Source organism: Xyrauchen texanus, chromosome 29, assembly GCF_025860055.1.
Source record: "Xyrauchen texanus isolate HMW12.3.18 chromosome 29, RBS_HiC_50CHRs, whole genome shotgun sequence".
NCBI classification, from domain to species: domain Eukaryota; kingdom Metazoa; phylum Chordata; class Actinopteri; order Cypriniformes; family Catostomidae; genus Xyrauchen; species Xyrauchen texanus.
This window is the reverse complement of record NC_068304.1, coordinates 22,719,965-22,735,885: the sequence shown is the minus strand read 5'-3', so window position 1 is coordinate 22,735,885 and position 15,921 is coordinate 22,719,965. Positions and strand designations below refer to the sequence as shown.

Below are 15,921 nucleotides of genomic sequence, written 5' to 3'. Positions count from 1 at the left end.
GAGATGGAAAACACTAAGGAAACACTGTGTGTTTGTACACCCCATGTTTAGTCACGGAACTTGTGATTGACTGCTAGCTTGAATGTGAATTTATCTTAATGTCTCTGCACCTCTGCATTTTGAATAGAACTGTTTGAAAAGGAACTATTTTAGCATTTAAAATCCTCTTGTATCATTACAAATTTGATTAATAGCAAACTGGGCTGGAATTAATTTTTTAATGAAAATATATTAAACATATATTTCCAGTTATGCATTTACAGTAACATATAAATCAATATCAGATTTGAGAGCAGAATAACAGTACAACATATACCAGGCCACCATTTGGCTTAAATGCTTCTTTTTTCTTTTCTTTTTTTTCTTTTACAGGATAAAGATTTTGAATATATGCACAACAACATGTTGCAGTACTTAAAAAGTTTAATACGTTTCATTAAACTACTTTTTCTGACATGTTCTTAAATTTAGAATACAACCAACAGAGCTAAAAGACAAGGCAGGGAGGTTGAGGCAGATGATTCAGGCTTGTATTGTGTTTTCTCCATTCTTACAGGAAGCTCCAGAAAGGGGCAAAAGCTCCAAACCACCAAAAAAGATATAGAGAGCCCCTAACCTAACCCTTTCCCTAACCATGTGTGGAAGTGATGCCCCCTTTTGAAGTAACCAGGCCCCCTTCTTGGGTAACCCCACCCTCTTTTTATTTAAATTTGTTTACATTTATTTTTTTCATATCTTCAGCCTGCAGCTTTACCTACTTGATTCTAACCAATTCTTTGAAACAGATGAGTGACCAGACCGCAGAGTCACTGGGTCACAGTGCAGAGTAGATGAGCCAGTTTCACACCTTGCCCTAACCAGAAGCAGCTCGATAAAAGAGCAAACAATAATAAATATCTACTTTGGTGTCCTAAAAACTGTGACAACAAAAAAAAATTATCATATTTCGTCAACAGCTTCAATTGATTTATATGTATGTCGCATCGCACTGTATAGCCCCAACCACTTAGCGTTAGGACAAGTGTTATATTTTGTGCACTTGAAAGACCCTGTGAAGATGTGGTATCACATTCTACCATCTCAGAAATAGAGGAGAAAAGAAACAATCATCCTGAAAAAACTGACCAAAAACTTTACAGTAAATTTACAGGGTACAAACAAACATTTATATAGAGGTTATATAGAATCCAGTTGCCACAATGCGCCTGTCCAGCAGGGAGTGGCACCTCATTGGAGAAGGACTGCCCATGAATTAATATTGACTCTTCTCATGAACAAAACATTATATAAAACAATGACATGATAAGAAATGATTTCCTAGCCCTGAACATGCCAGATGAGATGGGGGAGCTGTGAGCAGGCATTCATAGAGGTTACCGGCTGGCTTACACCATTGTCCTTCAGAAATATCAAGGGAATATATATATATATATATATATATATATATATATATATATATATATATATATATATATATATATATATATATATATTCTTTTTTTTTTTTTACTTTTTACACAGCTGTTTTCCAACATGGTCCAATTTGGATATTTTGTTCTCCACAGCTCTCATTCGCTTTGTGATGGTAAATAGATGGTTTGGCTTTTTGCTTAGATAAATCATCTTATCCCAAGAACATAGAGATGTGTATGTTAAAGTCTCTTGACAAAACCCACAGTCTAACAGTAAATAAGAATATTATATTTCACAGTCAGCTCACTCCCAGCATGCTTTGTGTCCACACCCTCCCAACCTCTTTGAACAACAGCAACAGCTTGAGGATAAACTTGTAATTGTTGCCCTTTTTTTTGATTCCAGCAGGCACAATTCATAAAAACAAATCCTCCAATGTTGATTTTTGGTGGGAAATTGTTGTAATTTAAAATTTTTAACACCTTTAGTCAACATCTCTTAATAATAATCAGAGCAATAATTACAGTATAGCTATAATAATGCATAATGTCTTAAAAACACTTTTTAGATATTATCCTTTTCTTTCTTCTCCCTTGTTCAAAACAACACAAGAGTAAAAGTTTGTCCTCTCTTTGCCCCATTACATTATCCCCAACATACAGCAACTTAAATATTTACAATGATTCATTTACAACCAACAGTTTAATTGCCAATTAATCATCTGTGTCCTTTCTGGAAATAAAACGCTCATGGCACAGGGTGTGCTTGTCCTGTGAGTCTTACGGAGGCTATGTGCGTGTATTGTCCCAGGGCCTGTTCACTCCTTTGCCTCTGAACTCACATGGCCAGTAGCTGATTGAGTGCCATGCGAAACTGCTGAGTGCAACCTGCAAGCTCCTGCACTCTCTCCGTCATGTCTCTTGCAGCACCTGGTGAAGGGTACTGCAGGGCTGCATTCTTGGTGCTAACCACAATGTCTTTGAGCTTCTCGCAGAGCGTATTGCTGTGCTGGGCCACCCTGGCACGCACCTCAGGAGACTTAGCTTGTCTAGAGAGCGTGTCTCCAATGAAAACAAGCTTGTGTGCGCTGAGGATGACGAACTTGCTGTGGGCGACAAAGATCTTGGGTGGCTGGTTGTTGTTAATGGATGAGAAGAAAGCATCAATGGCGTTGGTGAGCGTGGTGATGTTGGCTTCACACTGCTCCATGTAAAAGAGCAGCAGCTGCCGGTCACCCATGCACAGCTTACTGCGAGGTGTCTGCGAGTAGTGAGAGGGCGGAGTCCAGCCCGAAATGTCATTGTTGATTGGTCGGGAGACCTCCTGCTCCAGTCTCTCAAACTGCTTTAGCTGTTGTGGGTTGGGGGACATGAGTAAATAATAATTCATACATTGTCCCTAAAGGAATGTTCTGGGTTCATCAACAGAATTTGTAGCATTGATAACCACAAAAATCAATTTTGACCTGTTTCTTTAAAAAAGGCAACAGTGAGGAACTTACAATGAAAGTGATTGGGGACCAATTGTTTTTGGTTAAAATACTCACTGTTTCAAAAGTTTAGCAACAAGACGTAAATAATGTTATGTAAACTTAATAACATATTCTGTGTAAAGTTATAGCCAATTTTACATCTTCGTTGCCATGACAATGTAATATCAACAAACCCTAAAATGACTGTAAAATGACATGAGTTTTAACAGAAGAATTAATGCAAGTGCTTTTATAAAATGATAAGCTTCACTTCATTTCTGCTTTTAAACCCTCCACAAATTGTCCCCTACATTCATTGTAAGTGCCTCAATGTAACCTCGATTTTTGCTTCTTTTTTCTTAAAGAAAAGGGACGAACTGAATTTTTTTTTTGTGGTAATCAACATTATGCCACAAATGCTGTCGATTTAGCTTAACTTGTGTTGAACCTGGAACATTCCTTTAATAACTGAAAAATAAAACAACATATTAAAATAAATTATTTCATATATTTATATGAAATAATATATTTATATGAATAATAATAAAAATATACCTATACTTATATATTTTTCTAATGTATAAATGTCATTACTCTGTAAGGATCAAAGACATATCTCATATCTGATATCCCATACCATGTGGTTGGTATGGGATATCACATGATGAGATTCTGAACAAAAACCTCAGGAAGGGATTTTTCCTCTTAAATGTGGTTCATAGCAACTTCATTTGTGATAACTGATATATTTCTGTGCACACAATAAATTGTGTTTTGTGCTATTTTGATTTTGTTTATGAGTGCTATTTTTTGGGATGAAATCTAATCTCCTAAATTGCAGAATATTCAATTTGTATCAAATGAGAAACTCAAAGGTATAATAGTATAACATACTAAAAGATGCTATAAGAAAGTACAAAATACCTGTTGCTGTTCAAGAATAGTCTTATTGTGTTTGATGCTTCCTTTTTCCAACAGCTGTCTCTGGATTTTTTCAAACTCCTCTTTACCCTAAAAAAATTGACATTTCTGTAATTCATAAATCATGTACCACGGATAGACATGCATGTGGGGGTGCTTTGGGATGCTGAAGTTTTGAACATGATCTGCCACATGTGTAGTACTTGGGTTTCACATTAATTTAATCTATTTGGTCTATTTTATATGATCTATCATATCTATTTTATAATGTCCTAAATGTTTGGATGTTTTCCCACATTCTTTAGTCTGCTGTGTTGTGTTTTAGATTTAGTGTCTTGTGCATTGCATGTCAGAGTGTATATTGTATTCAGTATTTTGCATATTGTGCAGTCACTGTTTCATGTTGAAAAGTCTATCTATCCACCTATCTCTCCAAACAAAGTATTGAAAAGTTTCCATTCAGTCCATCAGAGGGCAGTACAGTATCACAGTGAACCTCAACACAATCATTTTCTGCTATGGAAAAGATTAAGAAATGTAAGTGTAACTGAATGTAGTTCATCTAAGCTGGGCTGTTTTTAGTGGAAGTTTTGACAGTACTACACAGCAGACGTGTAACAGTTGGTGCCAAAGGAAAATTTACTGTATGTAGGATTTAAGGAAATGCAGGCCTGCACATGCAATTGGAGTGATTGATGAAGAGGCCCAAGGCTCAACAGAGTGGGGATTACAGGCAAAGCCTACATTGAGAGGGCATGCAGACCACCTATCACTTGATCACTCTGATGGTTGAAGAGACACTCCTGGATCTTGTTCTCACATGTCCAAATACCTGCCGCAAAGACCAGCTTGGACCAGCATGGAATTTTATGCTGTTGTCTAAGCTGGTCTTTAACTGGTACACTGGTTAATGCGAGAACTTGTTTGGTGTTAAAAACAACGTAAATTATCTCGTCAACACGAGTACCTCTGTGAACAAGCTTTTCTCATTGCGCTCATGAATGCACCATGGATGACAATATTTTCACTACAAACTGACTTAAATTCTCAGTTCTTTCTTACTAAAACATATGCCTTCAAAAGACTTAAAATATGATGAACGAGTCACATGGACTACTATTATGATCCTTGTGGGCCCTTTAAGCTTTAAAGTGAGACACCATCCACTGCCACTGTATTGACAAGATGGAGGACTGTCGTCATTAAAACATCTCCTTTTGTTTTCCACATAAGTCAATCAGTCCTATGGGTTATTTTTAGCATGACCAGTGCACTACAAATAAATATTTTGTAATGATTTCATATTTGTTTTAATGTAGTAAAATGGTTCCTGTACCTGTAAATGCACATAGTCGTAATCCTCCATCCAGCCCTCCTCTGTCGTCTCATATGGTCTGTCTGGAGTCTCTTCCTCAGCTGTGAATTTAGGAACGGAGGGTAGTGGCCGAGACTGGATGCTGGCCCGTTCAGGTGTGCCCGACTGATATGCTGAGATGTTGTTGTTGTTGGTCAGCATGTCACCAGTGTGAGGTACAGGTGGCAATGGCAATTGCTGCTGTTTGTTTGTCCGTTTAAAGAGCAAAGAGGCATTGCCATGGAGAAAGGACGCCAGCTGCTTGGTGTCATCAGGCACGCCACGGGCACACATTACCAGCCGGTCTAGGTCATCCCCACCGGTGCCTGTAGGAGGTGCCATGAGATCTGAGGGGGACCAGCTCATGGAGTCCAGCGCCTGACTGTACTTAACGAGACCTTGGAAGGCCTCTTCCATCTTCAGCACCTGCTTGCCCAGCTTGGTCTGAAGTGTACGGTCAGTGGCCTGGGTGGCGTTGGCCACCGCACCTCTAGCAAATTCCAGAAGGTCCCTGATGGCAACTCGAATCCGTTCCACAGCCTGTCTGATTGCAGGGAGGTTGGACTCCATCTGAGTGGCACTACGCCAATTCCCGCTGATGAACGACATGAGGAGGGACACAGAGCTCTCCACAGCCTGCTGTAGATGGGACAGCCGCTCCATGGCCTGGTCAAGATCCAGGAGCAGCAGACGGCTGGATCCAGAAGATTCCCGCACAGGCACCATGTCAAGAGAGGATGTGGAGAGGTTACTGCGAGTGCTTCCCGTGCTGGAGGCAGATAGTCGTTTAAAGCTGACTGTAAGCTCCTCATTGACTGCTGCATCGCGTACCACCTGTGGAGGCACGTCGTACACGTAGTCACCCGAATCTTCGCCCGATGGCCGTTCGCGAGGGAAGTCATAAACATCCGCTGGGTGTTGGTCCTGTGGGCCACCTTTGCGCAAGCTGGCAGGGATGTCGTAGATCTCCTTAGGTTCAGGTTGGCGTTTTCCTATTAGCTGAGGAGGAGGGACATCATAGACGTCCTCTGGTATGGGAGGTTCCAGACCTCCAGGGATCTGAGACAGATAGGCCTGGTTTTGATTCTCATAGGCCTTCATCTTGGCAAAGTGAGGAGGAACATCATAAGTCTCCTCCCTGATTGGACCATCTGGGACATCTTTGCTGACAGACGGTGGAATATCATATACCTGAAAGAGGAACAATCATAATTCAACTATTTATTCCACACTAATAAGAATGATAAATGAACAATAAGTTTCAAGTTGCTGTAAATTATTTTAATTTTAGAAATACTTCAAAATTAGAGGCTGATTCTAGCAGAAAGACTGCTAAATTCAAGTACAGCACCTTTAATGTTCCAAATGTGTTTAGTTATCGTGTGAGTGTCAGTGGTGTTTACTTTCAAAAGGATAGTACAGATCTCTCTAACCACTTTATATTTCTACATAGAAAATTGACATATTGTCAGTGTAACTGATTTGAGTCAATCTTGCACAGAGTTACCGTTTGTTGGTAGAGCAGTTGGCTCTTGTCCACACTAGGTGGAATGTCATAGATCTCCTGTGCATCTCTGCCGGGTGGGCCTTTCATAGCCATGGGTGGAGTATCATACACCTGTGATTCAAATAAGTAACAGATGATACATACAACTAATTTACAGGACTATAGATTTGAGTAAATAATTCATGTAAATGCGCATTCAATGGCAATGCGTTGAACATATTGCATGTACCCATTTAAACTGCATTTCTTGGCACAACAAGAACTAATGAAATCTGGATTGAAAAGAGTGTGTTCAATGCAATTTAATATGTCTGTAGCAATGATGCAAGGCTGGTAAGGACTGCATTTCTCTTTCTCTCGTTTTTTGCAGCGTAATATCTACAATCTACTTTCTACATATTTTGTACATTTTTGTATTTTTCCCTCTTCCATCTATCTCTTGTTTTTGTGCAAGTTGAAACAGAACAGTGGGATTTTTGTCACATTTGAATGAATGGGGGTCAGAGGGAACACTGGTACACGCATTATGGGACAAACTCCAACATCACTCAGACCCCACATCCTGACACAAACACAGAGGCATGACATGGAGAGATTATATGTGTGTGACCAGAGACAAGAACAGCTGGAGAAGATCAGCAGTGCTGCAGAGATGCTGACCTCTACCTTAACCCTCAATCTCTCCTTTCTGCTACCTGTCCAATGGCTTTGTGGTTATCCTGAGATGCTGAACATAGAGGAGAGTGAAGGAGGTTTTCTGGAGAAAGCTTTAGTTGATTTACAAAGAGCTTCATGATCTACCAAAGGCTTCCATACTGTATGTCTTAATGGGTAAATTTTATGAAAAGGTCAAAGATTATATTGCAATATTTTTAGTTCTTAATTGTAACATCAGTATATCTATAGTACATATGCGAACATACAGACCTATCTAAATAAGGAGCCGCACAAACACGCGTGTGTGTGTTCGTGTGCATAGTTATCTTTAAATAATCATTGATAAGACAATACAAAAAGCAGCTTTAGAATACAATGTATTGTTTACAACCATACTATTGATCATAAGTCAATCACTGGCATACAGTTCACAGCAATCCATTTCACAAGTGAATTTGTCAATCAGTTGGAGATTTATTATGAGGGCTTGCTTAAGGGCCCGTCAATTTACACCTACGCTAGACATCTCGGGTGTGTTGCATCATAAACATAAAATGTTTAGGTCACTGTGTCAAGTTAAATATAGTTTAATACTCAATATTTAAACACATCTTGAGATCCCTTAGATCGCATTTGCGTTCCTTCGAGTGTTTTGAACGCAAGAACATAACGCATGTTTGTGGATCAAGTAGTGACACTGCTTACTGAAGTTTTTTCTTTACAGTATAAACTCTGAGGACAAATTTCATTTGCAAAGTATTGCTAAGTACATCAGCCAACCTCCCCAAACACACACAGAGTTATGCATGCACTCTCATCTAAAAACAGCATTGAAGTTTTAGAATGTTATGTAAATGAAGTGTGATTTCCTGTCCCAATTTTCTGCCACACACGTGACAGCTGATATAAACATGCAAAACTTGTAGCTAAAGTGTGAACAAACATACACACACACACACACACACACACACACACACACAAAGGCCCAAAGCTCTGTAAAGCATAAAAAACCTATAAATATTTTATTGCGCAAGCAGTAAATGTGTGATTTTTCCACTACTGCATCTGATATAGGTGAAATGAGGTTGAGGAAAATTGGATTAAACTGACATTAGGTCTAATCTTGCTCGAGACTGTCACACACATTTAGGGACTGTTAAATTTCAATATTGCATTGTAGTGTAGTTACACTTACACTTGAATAGTTTAAACCAGAGGTTCTCAAACTGGTTCCCTTTGAAATTGCAAAAATTGTATCTACACAGATGCTACTTGATATTATACATGCCAGAGTTATATTGACAAATAATATATCACATTTCAGCCAATTTATTGTTCCTTTCATTATGCAATTACAAATGCTTCTGTTCTCAAATAGCTCTTTTTGCCTGTTCATATTTGGCACAGGCTGACAATTTGCTTATAGCAGCCTAGACAGAGTCACTCAGCAAAAACAAAAGATTTTCAAAAGAACAATTTAAAAGTACAGCTGTCCTCTATTACTGCCAAAAGCTCCTGATGACTACAGGAATGTCTGCTAGCAGCAATAATCACTGTTATTTATTGCAGAAATGTTTTTGTTTTCTCATTCAGAGAGTGATAATTTCCATGCACAATTTGCACTTAGTTAAAAATTTTATTATTTATTTATTACCATGTTTAAGGTGATGCGATGCTTGACAATTATCAAAGAAGGTAGTGCAGAGTTTAAAAACAATTCATAGCTCAAATAAAGAACACATATTAGCACTAAAAGAAATCCTAAAAACTTCCTAACCCACATCTTCAACCTGATCTAGAGATTTCTGAAATCCTGATGTTCATCTTAGCCTGTCTTATACTCCGCACTTCAATCAGAAGTGCACAAATTACACACATACACACACGCCCTTACACAAACAGCCATTAGCATTTATAATACTGCCAAAACAATGGCTCCCAATTTGTTGTGTATGCCCCCAGGAGAGCCTGCAGCCAGAGAGAGGCAAGAGAAACCATGAATACTAAAATCTCTCATTGAGCATCTACTAGGCGCTGAGCCAACTTTGTGTGATTAAAAGACTACCAGTATACATCTTTCACTCTAATCTGAGGAGAGGGCAAATCTTTACATAGTTCTGAGCAATTTTGAGGCTTTGAACACGCGATTTCAGTGGTTTAGTGTGTGTATGTGAACAGAGTGTGTTTTATATAGGGCTTGTGTGCTTGTGCTGGTACTAGATGCAACATCTAAGTCCTATGTTACATTAGTTCTACTGGACACACTGTTGTGCTTTAATGCAAAATGACTAGTGCTGTACCTCCTCTTGGTTAGTGTTGGGAAAGGTACTTTGAAGACAGACAGACAGACAGACAGACAGACAGACAGAGGCGGCAGCCGATTCTGCCGGGGCTTCAGCCCCGAATGTTTTGAGTGTAGCCCCGAATTAATTTTGAAAAGTTGACTGACAAATATGAAACTGGACAATAGCCTATGTAAACCCCCGAAATCACAAGTTGCCTTATTTCATTGTGCTTTGGCTTTGCACATACTGCATACAGCCTGTAAAAATAGACATAGGCATAATCTAGCCTATAGAATAAGTTTCTTTGCTGTCGGTAGCCTATGGGCTGACTCCGCTTCTTCCTCTCTGTTGAATATGCAGCAGGTAGGGAGGAGCTGACATCAACTTACGTTACTTAGTGGCGAGTTAACAGCAGTTAGCAGGAAAGACAGCAAAAATGAAGCAAATGAGGCTTCTAAAATTTCCGAAAGAAGTCAGTGGGTAAGAATTCACATTTGTTTTTGTCCCTAAAGTCTAAAGATCATCATCTGGCTGGCTTTCACCCACAGTAGGCTAAACCTTCAAGACCTCCAATACTGACTGTTAGCTTCTAGCTTCGTGGTTAACGCATCCACCTCTCACGCTGGACACTGCGGTTCGAGTCCCGTTCGGAGCATAATTTTCTTGTTTATCAGGTGTTGTTTTCTCTAAGGATAACCAATAAGCATTAGCATAAAATGTATGTGTGACTTGTTTTGTGATATTACTTTGTAGTAAATATTCACTTTGAGGGTAGCAAAGATGTGCCAGAATCAGGCATGGAAACTGGTAACAATTAATCAGTCACTTTACTTTAGAGAAAGTTAAAAGTGAAACATTGTTTATCTCAATGATCCTAATGAAAGGATTTTGACAGATTAATTATTCTCATAGAGATGATGAGAATTATATACAGTTCGATGCCATGGTGTGTCAATGAACTTAGACTAAAGTCATTCATGTATTGCTTTAACTTAGGATCTTATGCATCATTTTGACTATTTATGTCAAAAAATATAAATTATTTATATAAAAAAAATTTTTTTACTTCACTTTACTCACTATAATATACCTTGTATGTGATTACTTTATATTAATGTACATGACAATTCAAGAATCATGATAGATCTAAGGGCAATCCCACTGATCTGCTCTTCCCAATACATTTTCTTCAATGGTATTGGTCTACAATTTGACATATGTAGCACTTGATGAATTAGTTGTTTGAAGCTGATTTGCAATAAGTTATGTGCTGTATCTGTTCTTTTGCATCACAGATGATTCAGGGAGGAGAGAGGATGTTGAGGATAGTACTAGAGTGGAAGATTTAGGAACTGTAGAAACAGGCCCAGCAAGAGCAAAACTCAAAGAATACCCTCTCACCAGCTTTGGACTACAGAGAAGTGGTTGCTAGTGTGAAAATAAAATGGTCTGGGCTAAGCCCCGGATGTCCTTCAATGCTGGAAACGCCTCTGCAGACAGACAGACAGACAGACAGACAGACAGACAGACAGACAGACAGACAGACAGACAGACAGACAGACAGACAGACAGACAGATAGATAGATAGATAGATAGATAGATAGATAGATAGATAGATAGATAGATAGATAGATAGATAGATAGATAGATAGATAGATAGATATGGCTGCACAGCAGGCTGCATGTGTGTATTGGAATTGTGAGGTCTGGGTATGTGTGGCCTTTGCTGTGAGTCAGGGATATGTGTGGTGTGTTTGTGTGTGTGCTGCAATTTGCTGCATTGAAGGACTGATCTAGTTGACAACACATTCCCTCTCCAATACACACAAAATACACATACATACAGTAGGTGCACACAGCAGTCTCAGTATATTCTGCTTTTTAAAGATACACACACAACACCTTCTTTTTGAAATGCATCCAGACACTGAAATATCTACATTCACTTCAAGTAATGCATGACCTCATCTAAAAATAGGCATACAATCATAGAGCCAACAGGAGCGAAAGAAAAAAAGAAAGAAAGAAAGAAAACATAAAATGCCTTCTATTATTAATCTGAGAGGGACTCTTTACAGACAGATGACCAGTCCTGCAGTGCGTGTAAGATAACAGAAGAGAGATGACTATCTCTGGCACACACACACACACACACACACACACACACACACACACACACACAAGTGACATCTGAGATACACTTCATGACTATTCTAGTCATCAATAACAATTTTCTACTGGCTCATCCACACATTACTCAATATCAAATAGCCTCCAGCATAATAACCAGCTTATCTTCAGGAAAGGCCAAAACTACACAATAAAAGTACATTTGATACTCTAAACAATGACTTTATGTTTGGCCTGTGCTATAAAATGAAACTGTTGATAAAAAGTCGACATACTTCCAAATTGTAATCTCCAACAGACATGACTTTTTAAGAGTAATATGCACTGTTATTTTAGTCGACCATCTCTAGTAACTGACCTTCAGATGCATGTGTCTTACATGCTCTTTGTCATTATATGTTAGTTAGGCTAACCTGACATGTTCTGTTAAGCCAGGTACATGATTTACATGGCTCTGATTGGATGGTTATATTCCTTTAAAGCTCAAAACCAGCAATGTTTAAAACTCTTGTTTTAGCACAATGGTTGTGACTATAAGGTCCTTTACCGTTGTCTGGGATACATCGGGACACTTTATACAAATGTGACGTAGTCGTATGCGTCAACAAAATCATAATTTGGTTTGAGTGTTAAGGTCACAAAACATTTTGAAACCTGTTTGCACCTGTATTAGTGCTCTCCACTTGGGATCAAATCACCTGAAACAGATGTACTGTAAATACCGGCTGTAAACAGGATCATTGTGCTATAAGATTTTTGTGAAATTAACCCTTTACCTGTTGGTTGTACTGGGTGCGGGTGGGTGGTACGTCATAGATGTCCTGGGTGGGTGGCAGATGTCTGGGAACATCATATTCATCCTGTTCATTTTTCCCTGTGTCATACACGTAAACTTGGCCAACCCGTGTGGGAACAACCACCTAAGAGAGATGGGGGAGAGAGACTGTAAGGTAATTTATGGATCTGAATGAATTAATGGCCCATTTAGATTTGCCCAGGGGCAGGGCATATAATGAGACGAGTTAGCTCACAGAGACTATGGAGGTTATAGACTCCATTGCATTAAGATCTGCCCTGGTGGTGCCATTCACACTAGGATAACACAGACACTACTGCAACAAATCAGGGGTCCTGAAAGGTCACCGTGAGAACAGGGACTGTCCTTTTGTCTGCCTGTTTACCTTCTGTCTTACGCTTTGAGGACTGTGTCAACCATGTGAGCATGGGAAATGAAAACAAGCTTCGACCCCATATTTGTACACTGCCTGAGACATAATACCAATCACAACACACTGATCCAACATATTTAGATGGGCAGTTCATGAATGTTCAATTTCAGAACAATAGTGGCATCCTCAGTTGTTGCATATGCAACTAGCGCATGCTTTCAGAATATTTTCATTTGCTGGATGCTTTATAAAATGGATAGTTCTGGTTCTACAATCTGATTGGAGAGTTTACTTGCAATGTGACATCCTATCCTCCATCTAAAACTTTTTTAAACAGAATTTTGCTAATTCTTCTTTAATTGTTATAAATTACATGCATTTTTAATGGCATCATGGTAATTGACAGACTACATGGAATATTTGTACTTTCTAATATCATGTGTCACCTCAGAACCATTTAAAATGAATTAGTAGAGGTAAAAAGGTGATTATAAATGGTGAAAAAAGATATTCACTTTCATTCATGTTAAAAAAAGTCAATGGACACATAGTGTGTCAGCTATCCATTTGCATGAGTTGAATTCTATAAAAATTATATAAGTTCCTTGTTAGTTTAAAGATTTAAATAGCCAATAGGCTAATTACAATATTATTTGGTATTAGAATTATTTATTGTGATAATTTGTATTGATAATATTTTATTAAATGTTTTCATTACATATATGATTATATTAAATTCATTATATATTATATAATATAATATAAATTATATTTATCATATTGTTATTTTCCCCACTATAAAAGCAATAAGCCATTCAATGCCATGGATTAGAGATTTTAACATGGTTAAAGGGTGGCAGTGAAACGCAAGGCTTCAAATGATCTATTGTTTTAGTATGTTAGTAATGCACTCTGCCCTCTGTCAATGCACTGTAAAACAAATATTCACTCCTTAACGACTGACAAAATATATGCACAGGGCAGTATTGGTTTGTGTGCACTTGTGATATGTGTACTGTTGTGGTTCTTTATTTAGTTTTCATTATTCCCTGCAGACTCCCAGTAACAGATGATTGCTGGCCTTCACTCATAACAATGGGTTAATGAGATTAGTTGTGCTTCATTCTCTTCATTCTCTTTCTTTCCATATCAATTTGCACCAGCCAGTGTATAGAAACGCACTGTGCCAGGCTTGCGTATAGGTGTCACCTCTCGCATATTAGACAAAAGATACCCACAATGAATACACAACAACACACACAGAGACTGCTAGACGTCACTCAGTCATTTCAGTAGGGATTTCAGGGCGTGAATGGTGGAGGTCATGTGACCTAACAGCAGTAGAGAGTCCTGGAGCAGCTTCATGTAGAGACCCAAGAGAGTACCAAAACTGTTTATTGTAGGAAAGTAACAAAAATGTCCTTAAGGTCAAACACTGAAATGTATTATTATTATTATTATTACTGTTGTCCACGGTACACAGTTCAAAGGGGGGTTTGGATTCAGATAAATTCTTTGCTAATTATCTTAGAGACGAATGTCTTTGTGAAGCACTGATGCTTTCTTAGATTAAATCAAGTGAATATTGTAACCTTGCATGAGAGACAACAAGGCAAGCACAACGGACAGCACAAGTACGTGCATGTAACATGCTTTTAAAAGAACCGTTTTGTCTAGCCAGAGCTTTGCTGCAAGTGTAATGTATGAAAATAGACAAAGAAACGTTATGCTATGTGTAACAGTATAAGGATGGCAAGGAGGAGGTGGGAACCGGCAGAACTTTAAACATAAAGTTTTAATGTCAAACTCAACTTAAAACCAACATAAACAAATATGCAGCATGGCTGGGTGTGTCTCTCTCTCTCTCTCTCTTTCTATTTGACGACTCCAGCTCGTCTTTATCCCCAACCCAGCTGATTAGCCCGATTCAGGGCCGGCCATGTGTCTTCAAGGCCCGATTCAGGGCCGGCCATGTGTCTTCAAGGCCCTGCTCTCCTCCTCGTCACACTCCTCCATCACCCGACTCAGTTTGGGGTAACCCCTGACATGACGCCCTCCCCTCCCCTCCTGGTCTTCCCTGCTTTTCTGGAGCCCTGGGAGAGACGAGGGGAGGGAAAGGTGAGAGGGAAAGAGCGAGGCAGAGCGACAGAGAGAGAGAGAGGTCGCCAGCTCCCGGACGTGCTGTTGCCCGGTCGTCAACCGCTCCTCGCCCTCTAGCAGAAGCCAGCTCGCTCCTCCCCCAGCGGATGGCAGAGAGTTCCCCAGCCCCTGGCAGACAGAACCCCTCCTCCCCTTCTTGGCAGATGCTCGGCGGTTGGCAGCGACCCCTCCATCCCCAGGACGTCCTCCGTCTCTCCCTCTCGAACCAGCTCTCCCACTGATCAGTTGATTCAGCTCCATCAAGGCCCAGCCACACCCTCCTCCTTGTCACACTAGGCTACTGAAAATCCCAGAGATCCTATATTACTATTTACTCTCCCACTAATACAGCCTGTCACTTTAGATGTGACACTCCTGCTAACCATCCAATTAAGCTGTTCTCACTGAAGAAAGCTGACAAGCTGTCACTGCTAAGTCTCATCTTTGTCTTACTCACACACCTCTATTTCTTTCTCACTCTTTTTCTCTCACACCCTTTGCCTGACTCTTGCCCCTTTTTCAAAATGGCAGTGCAAAATCAATGATAAATTCCTTCAGATTTTTCATCAGGGAGCTAAAAGTGTGATACTGTTGTGATAAGCTGTAGAAACCCTGTGACCCATCATCCACCCCATGCCTCATTCCTAGACCATTCACACACTCACAGCCTCTCTCTCTCTCTCTCTCTCTCTCTCTCTTTCTGGTATAGACATTGCTGTGATAAATTGGTGCATTCGCCACGGTTCTGTACACACTTTCACACACATTATGACTGCTCTGCAGGTGTTTCATCTGACATATCCATACGTACACAACCTCTGGAACCATCACACACTCACACATACTCTGCATTTGCACTTAACCTCACACATGCA

At 39.5% G+C, this 15,921-nt stretch overlaps 1 protein-coding gene across 3 annotated transcripts in view; it reads right to left on the bottom strand.

The window, feature by feature from the left end:
• Positions 1-1,510: 1,510 nt before the first annotated feature.
• The window catches only part of LOC127622920 (breast cancer anti-estrogen resistance protein 1-like), a 123,378-nt gene continuing 108,967 nt past the window's right edge, over positions 1,511-15,921 (bottom strand). For all 3 annotated transcript variants that reach the window (XM_052097089.1, XM_052097090.1, XM_052097088.1), the window contains 5 exons: positions 12,515-12,658; positions 6,667-6,777; positions 5,142-6,350; positions 3,809-3,895; positions 1,511-2,763 (listed from right to left, as the gene is read on the bottom strand). In XM_052097089.1, the coding sequence (XP_051953049.1) occupies positions 2,251-2,763; positions 3,809-3,895; positions 5,142-6,350; positions 6,667-6,777; positions 12,515-12,658 (2,064 nt within the window). In that variant the 3' untranslated portion in view covers positions 1,511-2,250. The remainder of the gene's footprint in view (positions 2,764-3,808; positions 3,896-5,141; positions 6,351-6,666; positions 6,778-12,514; positions 12,659-15,921) is intronic.